Here is a 21,749-nt window from a genome sequence, read left to right as displayed (position 1 = left end):
CAAGTGAACAAAATCGGAAAAAACTCCAAGTACCAAAGCTCTAGCCACTGAGTTACTGAGAGACTGTGTGGTGAAGGGTGAAATGTGTAGTTTCCAGCAGCTCAGATCAGTGGTTAAAGCATCCGGCTAGATCACGAAGGGTCGTGGGTTCAAATCATATCTGGGACTGAGATTTTATTCCGAGTTTTTCAGTTGATGCTATCTCTATCATTTGGCCCATTGACGCCTCTGCCGCCCGTAACCGCCCGTGATGATTATTGGCCTTTGTTCCACTTCTGACGTCATCACCTTTGACCAAAATTGGAATCACTTACACTCAAGCTCTGCGGGAGGAAAAGATCTTTCCAATGATACCCAGATCAAAGCAATTGGGTCACTAATTGAGCGTGAAATATACACCAAAATGCTTAGAAATTTGAGTGAAAAACTCGGAGCAAAATTTTTCTCTACTACACTTGGCTACTCCGTGGTAAGAATTTCCAGTCTCGATAATACTTTCGCGGGAATTCTTGAACTGGAAGCAAGCCCAATAGTAGGTCAACAACTGAAGCAAAAAGATAAGAACAGGAGAAAAAGGAAAGGCAGAAAAAATTAAAAAACAAAAACAAAAAGGTGACATAGTACGTAGGATCTCAGAATTTTGGTTTCTGCGCATTCCCGAGCAAAATGCCATTAAACGCGATGCTAATAGAGAGAAAGGCACGCTGTCTTGTTGTAAATGCCTTTTTGAGTAGATTGGAACTCATCTACCTCATATCCAGGCTAAAAATGTCCAAAATCTCCAAAAATGCGTTTTTTCCAAAAATCTCCAGGTGTCAATGGGTTAATCACGCGACCAAATTTTTCAAAACTGAATCCCTTTGTCCCAAAAGTTGGATTTTAGGGGTTTTTTTGTTAATATGTAATAATGGTTACATAAAAGATAATATTAAAATAATTATTTTTTAAAAAAACTAATGCTATTTGTTTGCCTTCCGGTAACACTAGGTTTCATTAGACCGCATTTGGAATTGGCGTAATGACACGTACAACTAACTAATAATTTTGATCATCGAGCCCAAGAGAAGAGAGATCTCGGTCTATCGAGTAATTGTAGGGCAACCATACTTATTAAAATAGCTTAAGCAAAACGAAATTAACCCTGAAAGAGAAAACGAAAGGCATGGACTTTCATAAGAATGCCCGCTTAACGCATTGACGCACTGACGTTTTCACGGCTGATGTTGGCCTCCACTATCCCGCATACTTTGAAGTAAAAAGAAACCTCACCTGAATTCTAGAACTTTCAGTCGTTTCTCGAGGCCTTCAAGACTCAAATCCAATGCTCTCTTCTCCCTGACAAGCAAAGCTTTAGCTTCAAGTCGTTTATCTCTGTCGTTGTTATACCGGAGTGTCCGCTCCAATGTGTTCATTTTCTCATCGATTGTAGACAATCTTTGTTTCATTTTTTGCTGTTCCAAAAACAAGATGGTGATGCAAGACATCAGGAAAACCACTACGGCTACATATAGAACGCATCGAAGAATCTCCGAAAAGCGCCCTTTTAGCTTATGTTCCTTTTTATCTTGATCCATGATGTGCCGGTGAAACTTCGACCGAGAAGAAATCTGAACTTTTAAGAAGCTCTATTCAAAAACTGCATCCTTCAGTTACATTGAGCAACCGATATGAAAGGTATTTTCAAAATGATGTCTGCTTAGACTCACCTCTGATATAAAGCGGGATAACATTGTATCTGATTACAGTCAGATGTGTGAGTGAAGCCTTGGAGCTGATGGCTCATAGCTGCCGGAGCTTATCCCGGTTTCTGTAGCATGAAGCGGCTAGGAGTATTTCTACTCCCCCTGGACGGGATGCTAGTCCATCGCAGGTCACTTCCCCGCAATTTGTTAGGTTTCTCCAACAATTGGGAGACGCGGTGGCCTCATGGTTAGTGCGCTCGTCCCCGGAGCGAGCGGTCCGGGTTCGAGCCCTGGCCGGAGACGAGGTGTTATGTTCTTGGACAAGACACTTAACTCTCACAGTGCCTCTCTCCACCCAGGAGTATAAATGAGTACCGGCGACAGTCAGATGTACCGGAAGATAATGTCTTAATTTACCAAGTGAAACGATTATAACGGGTATCTCCGAGAAGGGACCTTTATCCTTGTATTTGTTTTTGCCTCAGTGACTCTTCAAGAGGGACACTGGAAATTAAACTCCGACAGAGATTGAACTGCTGATAGTGATGCATGTAAACCTTACTTTTTAGCATCAACTTAGGACGATTAACGATACCCGCACCGTTTTGTATAACATCTAAAGGAGATAGCCTGACCTATTTCCAGGTTATGTACGAAGATAACAAAATGATAACAAAAGAAAAACCTTATTAAAAATTACGAAAAAAACGTTCGCTGGCTAAAAATTTTCAAAAAGAACATGAGCTTTCGTTTTTATCGTAATTTTTAATTATGTCTCATCCTGGCTGCGCTTAAATCTTTAAAAGAAAAACCGTTAATTGGAAGAAATATTAAGTCTAACTTTTATTTCCCAAAGATTCTGCAGTCAGTTATTATTTAGTTCTCAGTATGTCTGATCGATTCTGGTAATAAGTCGGGTAAGAATTTCGAATATGGAAAATATATATTATGTAAGATAACTTGGATTCATTCCCATTTCAAAGCTAGACAGGTCAGATATGCAGTAATATAATATACCGCTCGATGGAGTATCTGCAGACCTCACCAGATTATAACAATGTTTTCACTATGAAGGTCTTCACTGAATTCTCTCCCTAAGCCAGTTTTAAACTTCCTGAAGGTATGGTACGATTTTAGAATTAAAGATCAACCAGTGGTATCTCCGGGAAGCATGCAAATCCGCGTCGAATTAGTAAAAATTTTAGTCCAAAAATCGAGCTAATGAGATTATGCGTCTGCAGAGCATCTTAAGTGGCCCTGCCGGCGAAGAGGAACGAGCGGCCCTGGGAACAAAAATGGTAACGATTGATGCAATAGTAATACCAGTCTACATTCATGTTTGATCCAGGTCATCTTCGACATTTTAGTTTTTATTCTGTAGTGATCTGTAATGACCTTATGTCCCGGCTGGGACGATGAGCCGTAGAGATTATGGGGATCAGCATGTGTAAACTGTTTACGACGTCGTGAAGATCGCTCAACTTTGTCTAAAGCAGTCAAGTGGAAAGAAGTTTTACTCTATCAGTTTAAACGTTTCTTTACCAAACCGAGCATATATTATTAAGGCTTGCACCCAAGCGTAATCATCGTAATTCACACGAACCCATCATATCGTGCTTCAATAGTTACTGTGACGTCAAAACTTCAATAGGAAGTCAAGTTTACTCTATTCTAAACTGGTATTTTTATCGTAATAACGAAATACATATCACAAAATAATAGACCTGAACAATACTAACATTTTATATTTAGTATTTGTACAAACATTTTTACTTCAGTTGTTATTTTGTTCTCTTGGCGCACTTGTAAACTAACTGGTGCGTCCTCCGTTACCATAGCTAAGTGTTGTGAGGTTTATATGAAATAATTCATATATGAACTGCGGTTGTAGATGAAAGTGAAGAATGGTCATCGCAGTTACTTTTCCAATTTAAGCAATTGGAAAGAGGAAACCTGAAAAAATCAGGGCTTCAACGGGATTCGAACCCGTGACCCGGTCGCAGGTTGAGCCGCCTAGGGTTTCGGGTGCTGTCCTTGTACTCCGGAGCATCATTGTTGATCATTTTTAAGTTTCTGTTTTGCATGATTTAATATATTTTCTTTTTTATTCAGTGTTCTCAATCAGAGCAACAGTGAAATAAATAATCCCCTCCACATTCGTATTCTCGGTATTGGACTGGAACTAGCTTGCAATGGAGGCTCATGCTGGGAAATATCATTAAAAAGAAATTTAGACGCAATCCGATTGGAAATCAAGCAAGTTCAGTTTTTAGTGGACAAAAATCTGGTACCAGAATAATTTTAGGTATTTTACAGTCCCTGTTATATTTTCTTAAAGCTAATAATATAAATAGTTGCCTCAAATAACACCGAAAACAAAATACCCACGAGAAAATAAATTTCAAAGTTCAGAGAAATTGTGCGATCAGTGGTAAAAGATCATCATCAGTTTCATTTCACCAATACTTTAAAGTGTTTCATATGAAGTTCAAAATTTGGTGTTGTTTTAAAAATGATTTTCTTTTTTGGAAATATTTAAAACAATCGCACAGAAGTTTGCAATACATTGTAAATAATCAAAGTTTTTGTCCGCTTGTTACTCGAACTTCTGGTGGATCCCTTGTTAATGTCATTTACCTTTGAAAACATTTCCTGCATTAGCCTCCGTTGCATTTTTGTTCCATTCCTATACCGAGATTGATTTATCTCTGATTCTCTTAATTTTTTCTACATTCGTTGCGTTTCAATTAACTAGTAAAACAACGATCATTATGTATATTTGAATCATCTTGGAAGAAAGCGTGCGAAAATAAACGAGTAACTTCTTTGTTCTGTTTTTTTTGGATATGTTTTCTTAAAGAAATGAAAAACATCAAGTTCTCCGGAGATGTTTATATGATGTTATAGAAACACTCGTGAAAGCTTGTGGGGAATTCCATAAAGCCCGTGGAGCATTTCGCGTTCTCCCAATCTTCCACTACTGTTTTTTAACTCGATTAAAACGCGTGAAATCCTTTTCGCTTCTTGATAAATCGTAATGGATACCTTTTGGTCCCGGCATGCCTCGGGCTCCAGCAGAGCCTTTTCTGCCATCGCGGCCGTCACGACCTGAAGATATAATGGAAAATTGAAGCAATGAAGAAAGCAAATTGTTCTTTTCGCTACCAGTTACCTTCATCTACAATGATCGGTTGTGCTAATTTGGCCCAGAATGTATTACTGATTTTGAACTTTGACTTCTCCAAAAAGTGTGCGTAAGCTTCTGTGAAGCGCTCGCTGGCCCTAAACCTAAGCTCTGGCGCAACGTTTCTATGTAAGAAGAATACACTACATTTGGCGAAAGGATTTCTCCAACTAAATGGGAACAATAGCCTTGTTGATCGTCTAGCTGATATACATCATCAGTTCTCAGAAGACAAACGTTATGCAAACCTTATTTAAGAAATATGAGTTCTAAGCAAAACGGTACTTGTACGTAACCCGATCGATTTTTTTTTTTTGGTTTGCAAGAAACAAATTTTAATTTCCATTTGTCGCAAGTAGCAATAGTTATGCTTCATGCTCCCTAACCTGGTGTTCCTGGTATGCCTGTTGTTCCTGGGTGTCCTGGTATCCCTGGTGATCCCGGGAGACCCGCGGGACCATCCCTGCCGTCCCGCCCGTCCCGTCCTTTGCAAAAGAAAATAATTGCTTATACAATGTAACTGTCGAATTTTTGTAGTGTAACGTCGATCGTATCAGGAATGATCCTGATAACAACTCATGTCATGTAAGTATAAAAGTAGACACAATAGGCTTAGAAATATTGGAAGAAAGAAATTCTTCCTCTTTTCCATTTTCTCTCGCTCAGGGGGTGGGGTTCAGTTTCCTCTTTTTTACCCATCGTGCAACAAGTCATAGCCTGCAAGCATTACGCCCCAGTCCTCGTCAGCCTTTTAAGCCCGCGGCCCTAGACTAGAAGCCTTGAAGATAGCACTCGCTAACTTTTGAGAACACAGAAAGTTCTCCGTATTTCCAGAGAGGTTTTCATACTCGGGTATATATATTTTTGGGAGAGCATTTCTTTTAAAAAGCAACAATTGAAGTAATTGTCGATGTTTCCAATGTCCTGTTATTTCACCAGGTGATAAATGTTTATACGGACAATTTAACTACGGAAACACCGTAATTCACAGGTACCAAATGGGCTCCAACGTTTGACACAGAATACAGCTCTAATTTGTGGGATCTGTTTTGGAATGATACGAACCTTTATATGATTCTCTCCCTCTCGATTCCTCTCTAGGAAATGATTTGTTTTCTCGGAGAGCCCTGAAAAAAGGAAACAGAAACCTAAATGCAACTGAAACAAATGTCACAAATGAACGTCAGTCTTATTGAAACTTTTTTCCTGTAATTATTGCTTTCTAAACTCTCTTTACCAATTTATAAAACAAAATTCATCTAGACAGCTCATGAGAATTAACGGCCTCATCAACTGAGTAAATACTTCTTCACTGAAATTCAAATTCTTCTAAGGAAGATATATTATAAAAGCAACATATGTGATAATGGTTAATGGAAAATTAATATTGAAATGAAATATTAATTGCGTTCGACGAAGTGGAACGCAAACCTAATTTTGACCTGTGGCTTTTCAGAGTTGGTCTCCCTGTGCACGGTTCTAGGCCGAAAAAAACCACATTCTTGTAAGGACACCAAAATGGCCACCCCGCTTAATTTTTGCAGGGGCATGTCACGGCCAGTAAACTGGTACCGTTTAATGCTAAGACATGTGATAAGACATGTGGCGAACATGTGAGTATGTGAGCAGGCCATGTGAGCTCGTCTTTCCGATGGATCTTTTTTTTGACTTCTTTCCATTCAGTCGCCGTACGCCTCGCTATTATGTGCTCTCAGCGTTAGATTTTGGCGAATTTAAACGCTTCGACGGCAGCATTTATCGCAATCTGAGGGAATTGTCCTTGTTTATTAACACGACTTGGCTTTGGGATGATAGCCGTGGGAACGGCTACATTTTTGATTGCATTTGTTGATTAGTTCCAGTCGCGACAGATAGCTCAGTCTTTATCCGGTCGAAATTTTATTGTGTGGAATCGGTGGAAAAGTACTCTGAAGGCAAGATCCATAAGACTACTTTATTCATCAGGGGAAATACTCGAATTAGTCGCGAAACGAGCACGCGACTGCAAATGCTAGCTTAGAATAATGTACGTAATTTAAATCTTCTATGAAACTTGAGAGACTACAGAAACTGGCAGCGTCACGCAACGTATCAACAAATCGTGACCCCTTCACTAGCATGGACTTTGACACTAGGCATATCTGACTGTAAAACCTCGGTTGTTGCTGAAAAAATGTTGATTTTAGCAATAGACAAAGGTTGAAAGTCGGCTAGTGAAATCATTTATTTACGATATATAATTATACATTAAAGTGAGAGCGTCGAACGCACTCTCATAATCTCTGATTACTACTAGTATTTAAATAATTCCAAAAAGTAGTGCTACATCTCCTTCATCCAGTAGCTAGCGTCCAGGCTCCACTCGAGCACTTTTAGAATTGCGTGATTAGTCTGGAGCCGATCCAGAGGTTGTTCGGGTGTTTCGGTCGAACCCCTAAATGAGATGAAAAAGTTCCGACGACACCCTTTGTGGGCAAACATCGCTAACAAAATTACATTTCATCTTCTAAAAAAAGACTAACTTGAAAAGAGCAAAAATAATATGGATGGACGAGAGTCCTTCCTGATTTTAAACGCCTCCGGCTTAGTCTAAAATTCGTTTGCGTTCTGTATTAAAATGCGTTGAAATACACGATTTATCACCGCTGTTTGCGTTATATTCCTATTTAAGAGTGACTTCCTGTAAATACTACGGATAGGTGTGCAAAATGCAAAAATCGAATTCCCTCAAACTTTTTCACAAGAAAGCCCTCTGGAAACTATTTAGGAAAATACAACTTTTAGTTCGTTTGGATTTACATTTTTCAAGTAAAGCGATTTTTTAATTTTCACCCTTGGAGAAGCCCTCGAACCACTGAAAAATGTGCTTCGTATTTGCGACTCGTGTAAGAAAACTAAAACAATGATCAAATCTATTTTGATATTACACAATTCAATGACCCTTCCTTTACAAAGTACAGTTATTAGAATTGGAAAAGATTCAAACCTGAATTTTTAAAAAAATTTCAAATTTACCCTCCTAAACAGCATTATCAGAAAGCTCGATTTTTGCAAATTTCAACAGCAAAACTCCCTACCTGGTACATGGATTCCGCTGTAAAGATGGTATTCTATAGAAAGAGTAAGGCTTCCTCTATCGTTCTGTGAAATAAAATTTTGGGGCGAATTTAGACGACCGAAAATATTTACGGTACTCGCTTGAAGTTTATGACCTTTGAACTTACAGTTGTCTTCATGAATACAAGAGATAACCTAAACAACAGTTGGAATTTTAGCCTGAATGCGACCCTTTCCCCTATTTAAATGATTTGTAGTTATTCTTTATCTTCTGTGGGCAATTTTATCGAAAGTAATATTTTTATTACGCGGAAAAGGAGTTCTATCTTGTTTATGAGTACGTGCGTATTTGTTTACTGAAGCGGAAATTTGTGGATATTAAATTTATTCCATCTAAGTTCTATTTCGTGTGCTGCAAGGCGTTTCGTGTTCTCATTAAAACAAAATGGTATTGCCAAGTAGAAGGTTTTCTTCTCAGATTTTGAAACAACATATAGTTTTTGACTTACTGTTCACATGCATGGCTTGATTTACTCAGCAGCGTTACATCGGGTGTGTGTCCCGAAATTGTACGGTACACAAAAGACTCCCGATGTTGTGAACAATTCCCGGGTTTAATGACAAAACGAAACGAAAATAATACAAAATAGTTTCTCTCTCGATCCTCGTGTTGTTTGCGTTGTGTTCGTGTCTCTCCCCTCTTCAACCTATTTCACGATACTTGTCTCTTATTACAATTTCACTTGTCAATCATCTTTAATCATCTAAGAACTAAATATGACATCCGGTTGTAACGCTACGCAGTCACGACAGTTCCGGTCATGTGATAGCGGTGAGATGGCGTGACGATAATTGACAAATCGCTTTTCGCGAATCGAATTCATCGAAAAATATGTATATATAATATCTTTCTTTGAGACTACTTGACAAAGACTCTTGTGAAATAAGTCTGCCAATTTTGAAACTCTCATTGCTGTGAAATAAAAAACCTGGATCTACTATTTTTATGCCACGGTCGCGTGATCCTCGAGTGTGGTATCACATGACAATAACAACTAAAAAACGGCCACCTGCAGTAATTCTCAAATCGTTGGGGGCACGTGCGGTCCTAGAGTTACGAATCCCGCACATGTTCAATGTGTTTTAATTCGAAAATGTGACAAAGACATTCAAGGTGATTTGAAGGCTACTGATGTGAGCGATTCTTCTCTGGACGAAGCAAGGCTACTGTTGGCTAGAGCAGGTCAGTGTATTCGTAATTCAATTTTCTCTTTGGATCGAAAATATTGTGGAAGATTATCGAGAAAATACTGAATGCTACGGTAACAGACAATCACCACGAGGCCCAATAAGGTGTGATTTCATGATACGCGAAATCAAAATCTAATGGCACTCTTTCAATGTAGCTGACCGTGCAAAAGCGTAATAGTCTCTTGAGTTATATTGCGGCCCGGCTATTTACAAGTTTCTCCCACGAAAATGATCCCAATTACTAACCACGTGGAGAAGAGGGACTAGAAATTAAAGGTGGGGCAGGGGGGGGGGAATAGTTGTCGGCTTGCCTCACTACAAGAGATAAGTCAAGAGAAACTTTAAGGTAGTAACATATAAGGGAATTACAGAGATGACTGAAAAAATAATAATTTGTAGACCACGCTTGTTATCATGAAAATCCGCGAATCTGATGACTTATCGCATTGTTGTCCTCTTGCTTGTTAAATAAGGTATAAAGGCACCTACCAGCATTGAATCCCATTCCCTGAACAAAAACGCGGATGGCTCCTCTGCTTTCTTCTGTCGCCGAAACATTCTCACGTATCATTTAAATTGCGTAAGAAAGAAGAGTCCTATAATACTGCGTGACATTTTCTGTGATGCCTTTCTCAATGTTGTCCAAGGGCTTACGTTGCTGTCGCATGGTTTTTCGAAACCGTTACCTTTAAACTAAACTTCCAGTAAACGCATATCACACATTTTGTTTCCAAGGTTGTTTTGACGTGGATGAAGGTATTTTGATCACAACAGTATGCCCCAGTCATCAGGACCTATGGGGGATAAGGTGGCGTAGCAACAAAAAGAACTGTTCCCGTCCAGAGCAATGGATACAACATGAGAAGAACCAGAAAGGGGATCGTGTGATAAATCTGGTTCAGTCGAGAAGACTGCATTCTCAGACGCAAATTTTGTTGCCTGTAGGCTCTCATAATAAAGTGTATTATCGTTTTTCTCACGATGTAGTCACTTGAGATGTAGATCGCGACGTCTTCAGGCGATAAGGTCGACTGATTGCACGGTATCATTTATATCACAAAGGTCGGCTGTGATTGGTGCATTTCGATCCTCCTATTGTTCCATTGTTCAGACGAGTAGCTGTTCCCTCAGCGGTCCGCTGTTGTACTGTTCTCCTATCCTGTTGTTGTGTTTTTTGATCGTGGGCATCCATGCTTCAGGAATTTCAATTCCACTATCCCTGTTGATGTTGTTAGGGTGAAGTCTTATGTGAATAGCTTCCTTGACCCTACGTGTGTACCAGTGAGGATCTCGATCAATAAACTTGACCTCATTCCAGATAGGATAGTGGCCGGTCTCGTGGGTGTGTTCAGAAACGGCGGAGGTCTGGGTACGGACGAGTCGTATATCGCTGTCGTGTTCTTTGATCCTCTCCTGCATAGATCTCCTTTTTCCCCGATGTAGACTTTGCCACACTCACAGGGAATCCTGTAGACAACACCATCTTGTTTAGCCGGGTTGACGGTGTCCTTGAGTCGCACTAAGTGTGACCGAAGTGTCGTGTCGGACGTGAAGACGGTGCGAATGCCTTGTTGTTCTAGGCAGCGGCGGAGAGACTCCGAAACTCCTTGGACATAAGGTAAAACGGCGGTGGATTTAAATTCCGCGTCGGGCTCTCTTCTTGGGGTTGTTCGTGCCTTTGTGATCTTCTGTACAAACGAGGAGGGATATCCGTTAGAAACAAGTACAGATACCCAGACCTCCGCCGTTTCTGAACACACCTCGAATATCTTTGCCACATTATCCAATTTTAACAAATTGAATATGTGCGGGATTCGAAACCCTAGGACCGCAAGTGCCCCGAACGATTTGAGAATAACTGCAGGTGGCCATTTTTTAGTTGTTATTGTCATGTGATACCACACTCGAGGATCACACGACCGCGGCATAAAAATAGTAGATCCAGGTTCTTCATTTCACCGTGATGAGAGTTTCAAAATTTTGTAGACGTATTTCACAAGAGTCTTTATCAAGTAGTCTCAAAGCATTATGACGTCAAAAGATATAATAAATATATTTTGATGAATTCGATTTGCAAAAAGCGATTTGTCAATTATCGTCACGCCATCTTAGCGCTATCACACCCGGTGTAACGCTGCTGAGTAAATCAAGCCATGCATGTGGACAGTAAGTCAAAAACTATATGTTGTTTCAAAATCTGAGAAGAAAACCTTCTACTTGGCAATACCATTTTGTTTTAATGAGAACACGAAACGCCTTGCAGCACACGAAATAGAACTTAGATGGAATAAATTTAATATCCACAAATTTCCGCTTCAGTAAACAAATACGCACGTACTCACAAACAAGATAGAACTCCTTTTCCGCGTAATAAAAATATTACTTTCGATAAAATTGCCCACAGAAGATAAAGAATAACTACAAATCATTTAAATAGGGGAAAGGGTCGCATTCAGGCTAAAATTCCAACTGTTGTTTAGGTTATCTCTTGTATTCATGAAGACAACTGTAAGTTCAAAGGTCATAAACTTCAAGCGAGTACCGTAAATATTTTCGGTCGTCTAAATTCGCCCCAAAATTTTATTTCACAGAACGATAGAGGAAGCCTTACTCTTTCTATAGAATACCATCTTTACAGCGGAATCCATGTACCAGGTAGGGAGTTTTGCTGTTGAAATTTGCAAAAATCGAGCTTTCTGATAATGCTGTTTAGGGGGGTAAATTTGAATTTATTAAAAAAGTTCAGGTTTGAATCTTTTCCAATTCTAATAACTGTACTTTGTAAAGGAAGGGTCATTGAATTGTGTAATATCGAAATAGATTTGATCATTGTTTTAGTTTTCTTACACGAGTCGCAAATACGAAGCACATTTTTCAGTGGTTCGAGGGCTTCTCCAAGGGTGAAAATTAAAAAATCGCTTTACTTGAAAAATATAAATCCGAACGAACTAAAAATTGTATTTTCCTAAATAGTTTCCAGAGGGCTTTCTTGTGAAAAAGTTTGAGGGAATTCGATTTTTGCATTTTGCACACCTATCCGTAGTATTTACAGGAAGTCACTCTTAAGCATTTCCCTTTTGTTTGTCTATTTGGTAAAATAACATGTGATTCATGCTATTGTCAAATTCTACATGGCGCCAAAAGTGACAGTTTTTCTATTGACAGATTTCACAGGTTAGGCGCCGTAGCTTAGGCCAGAAGCTAAGCCTTTTTGTTAATCAGCTCATCAGTGAGTTGTGTAATCCTTTCCAAAGATTTCGACCGCCGCGGCGCACGAAAGCCCAAGAAAAACCACTTTCCTCAAAGGAGTCAGTATTTAATTTGAAGTTCGTCAGAGTTTTGTCGAAAAGACAACAGCAAATCGGTTTTCGGACCGCTAGCACGTACGTCATCAGGAAGGTAAGCATTATTGTTAATTACCCAGAGTAGTCCTTGTTTAAATAGCTCAAAACAGAGATGATTCCAAAGATATTAAACAACCAAAAACATCCCTCAAAACACTAGAAATTACGTTTCCGAGAACGTCCATGGGAGAGGGAGGGTGAAGCATGCCTCGGACCCCTTAGAATTCTCCGAACCCCCCTTCACCGAATCCTGGATTCGCCCCAGAAAGTTAGACACGTACAAGTCATCTAACTCATAATTTTAACTTCCTGTATATCTTGATCATCAAGCACTGATAAGAGAGCAAGATCTCGGTCTATCGGGTATTTGTATGAATTGAAAACCATACTTATCTAAATAGCCTAACAAAAAACGAATGGCATGGAATTTTCCATATAATAAGGCCGCACTGACGTTTTCACGGCTGAAGTTTACCTTCAGTTCCGCATGTTGAGAAGAGGAAAAAAATCTCACCTGAATTCTAGAACTTTCAGTCGTTTCTCGAGGCCTTCAAGACTCAAAGCCAATGCTCTCTTCTCCCTGACAAGCAAACCTTTAGCTTCAAGTCGTTTATCTCTGTCGTTGTTATACCGGAGTGTCCGCTCCAATGTATTTATTTTGTCATCGATTGCAGTCAATCTTTGTTTCATTTTTTGCTGTTCCAAAAACAAGATGGCGATGCAAGACATCAGGAAAATCACCACAGCTACATATAGGACGCAACGAAGAATCTCCGAGAAGCACCCTTTGAGCTTATGTTCCTTTTTATCTTGATCCATGATGTGCCGGTAAAACTTCGACCGAGAAGAAATCTGACCTTTCAGGAAGCTCTATCCTTTAGTTACACTGAGTAACCGATTTCAAAATGAGGTCTGCCTAGACCTCTGATATAAAGCGGGATAATATTGTATCTGATTACAGTCAGATGTACTGGAAGATAATGTCTTAATCTACAAAGTGAATCGGTTATAACGGGTTTCTCCGACAAGGGACCTTTATTCTTGTGTTTGTTTTTGCCTCAGTGAGTCTTCAAGAGGAACACTGGAAATTAAACCCCGACAGAGATTGAACTGGTGACAGTGATGCATGTAGACCTTACTTCGCCTCAACTTAGGACGATTAACAATGCCCACGCCGTTTTGTATAACATCTAAAGGAGATAGTCTGACCTATTTCCAGATTGTATGCGAAGATAACAAAATGATAACAAAAGAAAAACCGCTAGTAGGAAGTGATATTCTAACTTTTATTTCCCAAAGATTCTGCAGTCCGTTGTTATTTAGTTCTCAGTGTGTGATCGATTGTGGTAATAAGTCGGGTAAGAATTTCAAATATGGAAAATATATCAAGGATGCATTCCCATTTCAAGGCTGGACAGGTCAGATATGCAGTAATATAATATACAGTTCGATGGAGCATCTGCAGACCTCACCAGATTATAACAATGTGTTTCACTGTTAAGGTCTTCACTGAATTCTTTCCCTAAGCCAGTTTCAAACTTCCTGATGAAGGTATAGTACGATTTTAGAATTAGAGATCAACCAGTGGACATCTCCGGGAAGCATGCAAATCCACGTCGAATTAGTAAAAATGGAAGTCCAAAAATCGAGCCAATGAGATCATGCGTCTACAGGCCCATCTTAAGTGGCCCTCCCGGCAACTGAAGAGGAACGAGCGGCCTTGAGAGCGAGAATAGAAGCGATCGATGCAATGATAGTACCAGTCTACATTGATGTTTGATCCAGGTCATCCTCGACATTTTAGTTTTCATTCTGTAGTGATCTGTAATGACCTTATGTCCCAGCTGGGACGATGAGAATGAGCCGAAGTGATCGTGGAGATCAGCATATGTAAACTGGTTACGAATAAAGTCGTGAAGATCGCTCAACTTTTTCTAAAGCAGTCAAATGCAAACAAGCTTTACTCCCTTATTTAAACATTTCTTAACCAAGTCGAGCAGATATGGCTCGCACCCAATTGCAATCATTATAATTTACACGAAGCCATCATATCGTGGTTCAATATATGCTGTGACGTCAAAACTTCAATAGGAAGTCAAATTTATTCTATTCTAAACTGGCATTTTTATCGTAATAACGAAATACATATCACAAAATAATAGACCTAAACAATACTAGCATTTTATATTTAGTATTTGTACATACATTTTTACTTCAGTTGTTATTTTGTTCTCTTGGCGCACCTGTAAACTAGCTGCTCCGTCCTCCGTTACCATAGCTAGGTGTGTTGTCCAAGTAAAATAAATTGTCTATGTCTATATTTAAGCGCAAACTTATTTTGTGCACACTGCGCATGTGAGCTCTCGGCCCTCGTAATAAGGTGGACATTTTGAGAAATATCCACAATTTGCCTGAACCAGGTACAATAATGCACCATTATGGTTGGACTGACTTCCCGGAACCGACTCGACATCCCAGTCAACACAGATAAAATTTCGAGTGTTTTGGTGATCCCAGTGTTCAGTCATAAGGTACCCATGATACTCTTCGGTCCAACCATTAGGACAGTCATCCCTTGCGGGTATCATCAGCTGAGTGCCACGTGACCTGACATAACACACGACACAGGGAGCATCATGGTTATGGACATTTCGTTTAAAAGGATTGAAGGAGCTCACTTCGTACTCGGCGCCATATATGCCTCCAGTTCTTTCAAAACTGTCAGTGTATTTTCCATATTTGGGTTGGTTTGGCAAACAGAGGTGGTTACTTCCTCCTCCTATGTGGTCGTGACGGCCGCCTGCTATGAACCCTGGGTAGCACATCAGAAGAAGTCGAAAAGGGTATCAAGAGTATAATAGTTTTGAATAGTTTTAATCAGTATTTAATTTGTGATTTTTACCTGATAAATTGCGATATTAGCGTTGTTAAGTTGTTAGGTTCTCATTAGTTATTAGGTGGAATACCTGTAAACTAGCTCTCAACCTAAGCGTATATCCACGTTAAATAAAGCAATCATTCATTCAAACCCTCATAAGGAGGTTGAACAGCACAAAGAAGTCAAACGCACCGCGAGCGCAGATCTCACCAAGAATGTACTGCTGCTGATTGTGATTAGGACATTTACGGAAAACAAATACGCTTTGAACGGCGAATATGCATAAATTATTCAAACAACTCTTATCTACAAGCTTTATCGTGGTATGTTTTACGATTCAACCTTTTACAAACAAAGAAACAAATTACTTGTGGTGCAATCCTCGGTAACTATGAAACAAAACACAGCTAAAATCGCTACTTTCTTTCCGCCCTAACCGAGATGAGGCTATAAACTATAGTTCATATATGTGCGTAACTTTTTGTCCAATTGAAAATCTTAAAAAAAGACAGATGTTTGAGATAGAAAGTAGAATCAAACCAAAATACGCGCCGGAACGACGAAAAACAATTGTCAAGTTAAATCAGAATCCAAATCACCATAGTGACAGAGGTGTCTCAGTGCCCAGTTTCCAGTCGCGGTTTGTTGTCTTTAAAAGCACTTACCTGTGTATACAACCTGTGCATCTCCACCGCAGCTTGTCCGGCCCCACCGCACGTACTTGACGCCACTCAGCCCCTTCCCCTCTTGTCCCTTTTGTCCCTTTGGTCCAGAAGGTCCTTCAATACCGGCTTTTCCACTTGGACCAATGTCTCCTGAAAAAGATTCATTTTAAAAGTTTTTTCTCGTATTATCCTTACGAGACAAAGCGTTCGTACGTGGAGCTGCCTAGGGTTTCGGGTACTGTTCCTGTGCTCCGGAGCATCACTGTTGATCATTTTTAAGTTTCTGTTTTGCATGATTTAATATATTTTCTTTTTTATTCAGTTTTCTCAATCAGAACAGCAGTGAAATAAATCATCCCCTCCACATTCGTATTCTCGATATTGGACTGGAACTAGCTTGCAATGGAGGCTCATGCGGGAAAATATCATTAAAAAGAGATTAAGAAGCAATCCGATAGGAAATCAAGCGAGTTCAGTTTATAGTGGACAAAAACCTGGTACCAGAATAATTTTAGGTATTTTACAGTCCCCGTTACATTTTCTTAGAGCTAAAAATATAAATAGTTGCCTCAAATAACACCGAAAACAAAATACCCACAAGAAAATAAATTTCAAAGTCCAGAGAAATTGTGCAATTACCGGTAACATTTCATCATCAGTTTCATTTCACCAGTACTTTTAAGTGTTTCATATGAACTTTAAAATTTGGTGTTGTTAAAAATGATTTTTTTTTTAGAAGATATTTAAATCAGTCGCACAGAAGTTTGCAATACAATGTAAATCAGTAATCTCGATACAAAGTTTTTGTCCGCTTGTTACTCGAGCTTCTGGTGGATTCCTTGTTAATGTCATTGACATTTGAAAAGATTTCCCACATTAGCCTCCGTTGCATGCTAGTTCCAGTCCTATACCGAGATTGATTGATTTCTAATTCTCTTAATTTTTTCTACATTCGTTGCGTTTCAATTAACTAGTAAAACAACGATCAGTATGAATATTTGAACTCGTCTTGGAAGAAAGCGCGGGAAAATAAACGAGTGACTTTCTTTGCTTTCTTTCTCCGGAGATGTTTATATGGTGTTATAGAAACACTCGTGAAAGCTTGTGGAGAATTCCATAAAGCCATTGAAGCATTTCTTGTTCTCCTAATCTTCCACTCCTGTTTTTTTTTTTTTTTTTAACTCGATTGAAACACGTGAAATCTTTTCTAAATTCGAATCAACAAATTTTTAGAAACGGATTTCACTAAGAAAGTTAACGTTAAAAAGCTGAGATCAAAGATTGATGCCGTTGTCCAGCCTGTTTACACAAGTCAGAAGATCAAAGGACAATTCAAACCAAAGGAACATAAGCCTCCAATTGTGAATCAACAAAACGTTGTTTATTATTACAAGTGTGGTCTGTGCGATGCAGACTATGTCGGCTTCACGAGTCGACACCTACAGCAACGTGTGGAGGAACATAAACGATCAACAATCGGCAACCACGTAAAGTATGAGCACGGAAAGGATACAGAGACCATTGGAAGCAATTTCAGGATTTTGAAAAAATGTCAGAGTAAACTGGACTGTTTGATTTTTGAAATGTTTTTTATTCGTAAACTTCAACCAAAATTGAACATACAGAATGACTCGATCCACGCAAAGCTATTTACTTAATTATTTCTTGTATTGTTTCTATGCAAATATTTTAGAGTTTAGTCAGTGTCTCAATAGCATTCTTATAATCGATTGCATATATTTGGGCGCATGCAAAAATTTTACTTTTCAACTTGGAAATGACCGTCCAACGGTCGAAACGTCGTTGCTTTTTAACGTTAACTTTTTTAGTGAAATCTTTTCTATTTCTAAATAAATCGTAATGGATACCTTTTGGTCCCGGCAGGCCTCGGGCTCCAGCAGAGCCTTTTCTGCCGTCACGGCCGTCACGACCTGAAGATATAATGGAGAATTGAAGTAATGAAGAAAGCAAATTGTTCTTTTCGCTACCAGTTACCTTCATCTACAATGATCGGTTGTGCTAATTTGGCCCTGAATATAGTATTGATTTCGAGCTTTGACTTCTCCAAAGGTGTACGTAAGCTTCTGTGAAGCGCTCGTTGTACCTAAACCTAAGCTCTGGCGCAACGTTTCTATGTGGGAACAATACACTACATTTGGCGAAAAGATTTCTCCAATTAAATCAGAACAATAGCCTTGTTGATTACCTGGCTGATATACATCATCAGTTCTCAGAAGTCAAACGTTATTCAAACCTTATCAAGGAAATATGAGTTCTAAGCAAAACGGTGCTTGTACGTAATTAACCCAATCTTGTCCTTTTTCTCCGAGGGGGGCCTTCCAAGAAACAAATTTTCATTTTCATTTGTCACAAGTACTAATAACAATGCTTCGTGCTCCCTAACCTGGTGTTCCTGGTGTTCCTGGTATCCCTGTTGTTCCTGGATGTCCTGGAAGCCCTGGTGATCCCGGGGGACCCGTGGGACCATCTCTGCCGTCCCGCCCGTCCCGTCCTTTGCAAAAGAAAATAATTGCTTATACAATGTAACTGTCGAATTTTTGTTGTGTAAAGTCGATCGTATCAGGAATGATCCAGATAACAACTCATGTCGTGTAAGTAAAAAGGCAGACACAATAGGCTTAGAAATATTGGAAGAAAGAAATGTTCTTTCTCTTTTCCCATTTTTTCTCGCTCATGGGGAGGGGTTCAGTTTCCTCTTTTTTTACCCATCGTGCAACAAGTCAGCTTGCATTCATCACGCCCCAGTCCTCGTCAGCCTTTTAAGCCTGCGGCCCTAGACTAGAAGCCTTGAAAATAGCACTAGCTAACTTTTAAGAACACAGAAAGTTCTCCGTATTTTCAGAGAGGTTTTCAAACACGGGTATATATTTTTTGAGAACATTTCTTTTATAAAGCAACAATTGAAGTAATTGTCGATGTTTCCAATGTCCTGTTATTTCACCAGGTGATAAATGTTTATACGGACAATTTAATTACGGAAACACCGTAATTCACAGGTACCAAATGGGCTCGAACGTTTGACCCAGAATACAGCTCTAATTTGTGGGATCTGTTTTGGAATGATACGAACCTTTATATGATTCTCTTGCTCTCGATTCTTCTCTAGGAAATGATTTGTTTTCACGGAGAGCCCTGAAAAAGGAAACAGAAACCTACATGCAAACTTAAAACAAACGAACATATTGTTGAAACTTCTTTTTTCAGTACTTATTGCTTCCTTAATTCTCTTTACCACTTTGTAGAAAATTAAACTAGAGAGCTTATGAGAATTAACGACCTGATCAACTCAGGAAAGACGAAGATAAAACTAGGAAATGTATGATAATGGTTAGTGTGAGAATAGCCACTTGACGGAAACGTGAAAATGAAGTCAAATGAAAAATAGAGAAAATTAAGAGAAGAATAAAAACCCAAATAAAGAAGTTTTTTTAGAATAATTTGTGAGGTCTATCTGGATGCTCCTTCGGGTTCTCTTTTTAATTAGAAAATTCCAACGTAGTATCTTACTAGTGGCATCTCCCGGCTTGTGGCTTGACCCACAAAAAAGTATCAGGACATATCTGTTTACCATGAGGTCGCTTCTAACGCCTTTAGGTTCCATCTGACTCTTTTGGAATTGACCTGAATAGTCACACCCAACATTTCCTGTATATCTTGACAGTAAAAGAAGAAAATCTCGACCTATGCTATCACATGACAACCATAGTTATAAAAAGTAGTTCAAAGAGCCCGGAATAAACTTTTTAACCAGAAAAGAATGTAGCATAGTAAATGGTTTGAACCCACGAGGATCCAGGAGTATCGATAGTTTGTATAGTGTGATCATCCTGGTGACAAAAAGACTATCTTAACCTGGCGACTTTCCAATGTAACTATGCCTGCTTTTGCTTAGCGCAATGATGCATGACTGTTTTAGCAGCTGAAGGTGATTAATCTTCACCCGTGGTAGCGTATGTTGGGAAGAAAAACGGAATCTCACCTCAATTCTAGAACTTTCAGTCGTTTCTCGAGGGTTTCAAGACTCAAGACCAGAGCTCTCTTCTCCCTGATAAGCAAAGCTTTACCATCAGGCCGTTCATGTTTGTCCGCGCTGTTTGATTGACTTGCAGGAAAGAACTTCTTCAACGTCTCCTTGGTTATCATTTTGTCCTCGAGCGCAGTCAATCTTTGCTTCGTGTGTTGTTGTTCCAAAAATAAGACGATGTTACATAACACAAGAAACACAACCACAACCGCATACAAAACGTAACGAAGAATCTCCGAAAGGCGGCCACTTGTCTTTTGTTCGGTTTTGTCTGACTCCATGAGGAATGCTGGAAACATCGAAAGAGATCCGACTGCTAATACCCTTGTCGTTTTGTAAAAGAGACGGTCTGGCCCGCCTCCAGATGCACTTGTCGATGTTGAAAAGATAAGATCAAAGTGGCTTTGAGCCACTCAACTTGGAAAATGGATCATATGTAAACAGTGGAAATTTGATGCTACTGAACTGATGTTTTAATCCGTAGGTTAAAGTGTCTATACGGCCAACAGGGTTTTTTGCTGTTTTGGTATCTCTATAATGTGTAAAACGATATTCTAAGAAAAAATATTGGATTCCGACATTTTAACGCCCAAAGATCTAACTTTAAAGTTCCCGCTTCAGCTACGCCCAATGAAGTTGTCCGTGAATCAGTGCAAAAAAAGTCTCGGTTTCTGAATGGGTCGTGACGTCAAGTCAGGAATTGCCACATCCTGCTAGTTCAGGTCACTGTTGTTTCAGTAGTGGTTAGGAGTTTTCGTCGACAAAAAGCAAACAAAGCGAAGTTGGTGGAACAATGCGGTCGTCGATCAAGCAAAATAAAAACATGAAGCTTTGAGGTGTTCTTGAAGTTACATCATTCGTCACCAATCTTTCATTACGCGGTCAACTTCATTGGGCGTGGTCGAAGCGGGAAATTTAAAGCTTGATTTCTTGGCAAAAAAGCACCGGAATTGATTTTTGTTTGGTTTGAATACATTTTTAAATGTTATAGAGATACCAAAACCACAAAAACCCTGTTGGCCGTAGAGACACTTGAAGCATTGTTAAGAAATGCAACGGTAACAGAATACACGAGATGTGACACCGCTGAAAACATTCATGAAGTTATTCCGATCACCAAAGCAAGTAATAATTCTCATTTTCTTTTCTTTTTTCTTAATTTGTTACCTTTTAATGGATCTTAGAAATCAAAACACTGTTTTCAACGTGGATTCATTATACCACAAGGGCAACACCGAGTCTCGTCCGATCAAAAAGTTAAGCCCTGTTCGGCGTGGTTCCTATTTGGCTGGGTGACCAAATAGAAATACCCTCTTTTGTAATAACTTCTTTTTTCTTTTCTTTTTTTTTTTTTTCTTCCCTTTTCAAAGCGATATCGGTGACTGCAGAACTCCCTGCCTTGTGTAATGTCTTTTCTCCTATTTATCAACTGTTTGTTCATATCATTTCTCCATGTCCGTATTTATTTGTATTTATTTACAATACCGTACAAATAATAGCGAAACGCGTCGTTCAAATTCTCCTCAATTTTCTAGTCTGTTGATCGTCTAAAAATTTCAGTCACGGCTTGAATCATTCGAAAATTCCTACAGTTCAACAATTGTGTGATTTTTAATATCTTCTTTTTTAGCAATCGAGTATGG

General features: G+C 39.2%; 2 protein-coding genes and 1 long non-coding RNA gene across 7 annotated transcripts in view; 1 reads left to right on the top strand and 2 right to left on the bottom strand.

The window, feature by feature from the left end:
- Positions 1 to 13,337, bottom strand: part of LOC110061528 (uncharacterized) — a 19,763-nt gene extending 6,426 nt beyond the window's left edge. For 2 of the 4 annotated variants that reach the window (XM_020768360.2, XM_089298482.1), the window contains exon 1: positions 1,270 to 4,664. In XM_020768360.2, coding sequence (XP_020624019.2) covers positions 1,270 to 1,574 — 305 coding nt within the window. In that variant the 5' untranslated portion in view covers positions 1,575 to 4,664. Of the gene's footprint in view, positions 1 to 1,269; positions 4,665 to 4,727; positions 4,791 to 5,252; positions 5,352 to 5,931; positions 5,994 to 13,032 lie in introns of those variants that run through there. The other 2 variants (XM_089298481.1, XM_089298480.1) reach the window with 2 other exon arrangements.
- LOC149106782 (uncharacterized) lies at positions 10,710 to 13,776 on the top strand. Its single transcript, XR_016209942.1, has 4 exons — positions 10,710 to 10,792; positions 11,766 to 11,829; positions 12,340 to 12,573; positions 13,581 to 13,776. It is a non-coding gene; the product is annotated as an uncharacterized LOC149106782 (long non-coding RNA).
- An 825-nt stretch (positions 13,777 to 14,601) lies between these two features.
- On the bottom strand, positions 14,602 to 20,442 carry LOC110061527 (uncharacterized). 2 transcript variants are annotated; one of them, XM_020768359.2, is made up of 6 exons: positions 20,062 to 20,442; positions 19,153 to 19,214; positions 18,466 to 18,573; positions 17,930 to 17,992; positions 16,062 to 16,211; positions 14,602 to 15,330 (listed from the first exon to the last, which is right to left on the bottom strand). In XM_020768359.2, the coding sequence occupies exons 1-6, from the start codon at positions 20,403 to 20,405 to the stop codon at positions 14,852 to 14,854; spliced, it is 1,206 nt and encodes a 401-aa protein (XP_020624018.2). In that variant the 5' UTR covers positions 20,406 to 20,442; the 3' UTR covers positions 14,602 to 14,851. The 2 variants fall into 2 exon arrangements, with proteins under 2 accessions (XP_020624018.2, XP_089154599.1); XM_089298473.1 differs by lacking the exon at positions 17,930 to 17,992.
- Positions 20,443 to 21,749: the final 1,307 nt, after the last annotated feature.

Source organism: Orbicella faveolata, unplaced genomic scaffold, assembly GCF_042242905.1.
Source record: "Orbicella faveolata isolate gen_17 unplaced genomic scaffold, um_ofav_v1 contig_3, whole genome shotgun sequence".
Classification (NCBI taxonomy): domain Eukaryota; kingdom Metazoa; phylum Cnidaria; class Anthozoa; order Scleractinia; family Merulinidae; genus Orbicella; species Orbicella faveolata.
Note: the sequence above shows the minus strand (reverse complement) of the source record. Positions and strands in the feature narration are given on the sequence as shown.

Excerpts from the sequence above, each read along its gene's own strand:
- LOC110061527 (XM_020768359.2), bottom strand. The coding sequence starts at position 20,405 with ATGTTTCCAGCATTCCTCATGGAGTCAGACAAAACCGAACAAAAGACA. Across the intron at positions 19,215-20,061 it reads CTGAAAGTTCTAGAATTGAG|GGCTCTCCGTGAAAACAAAT; the intron begins GTGAGATTCCGT and ends TTCCTTTTTCAG. Across the intron at positions 16,212-17,929 it reads AGGCCTGCCGGGACCAAAAG|GAGACATTGGTCCAAGTGGA; the intron begins GTATCCATTACG and ends AATCTTTTTCAG.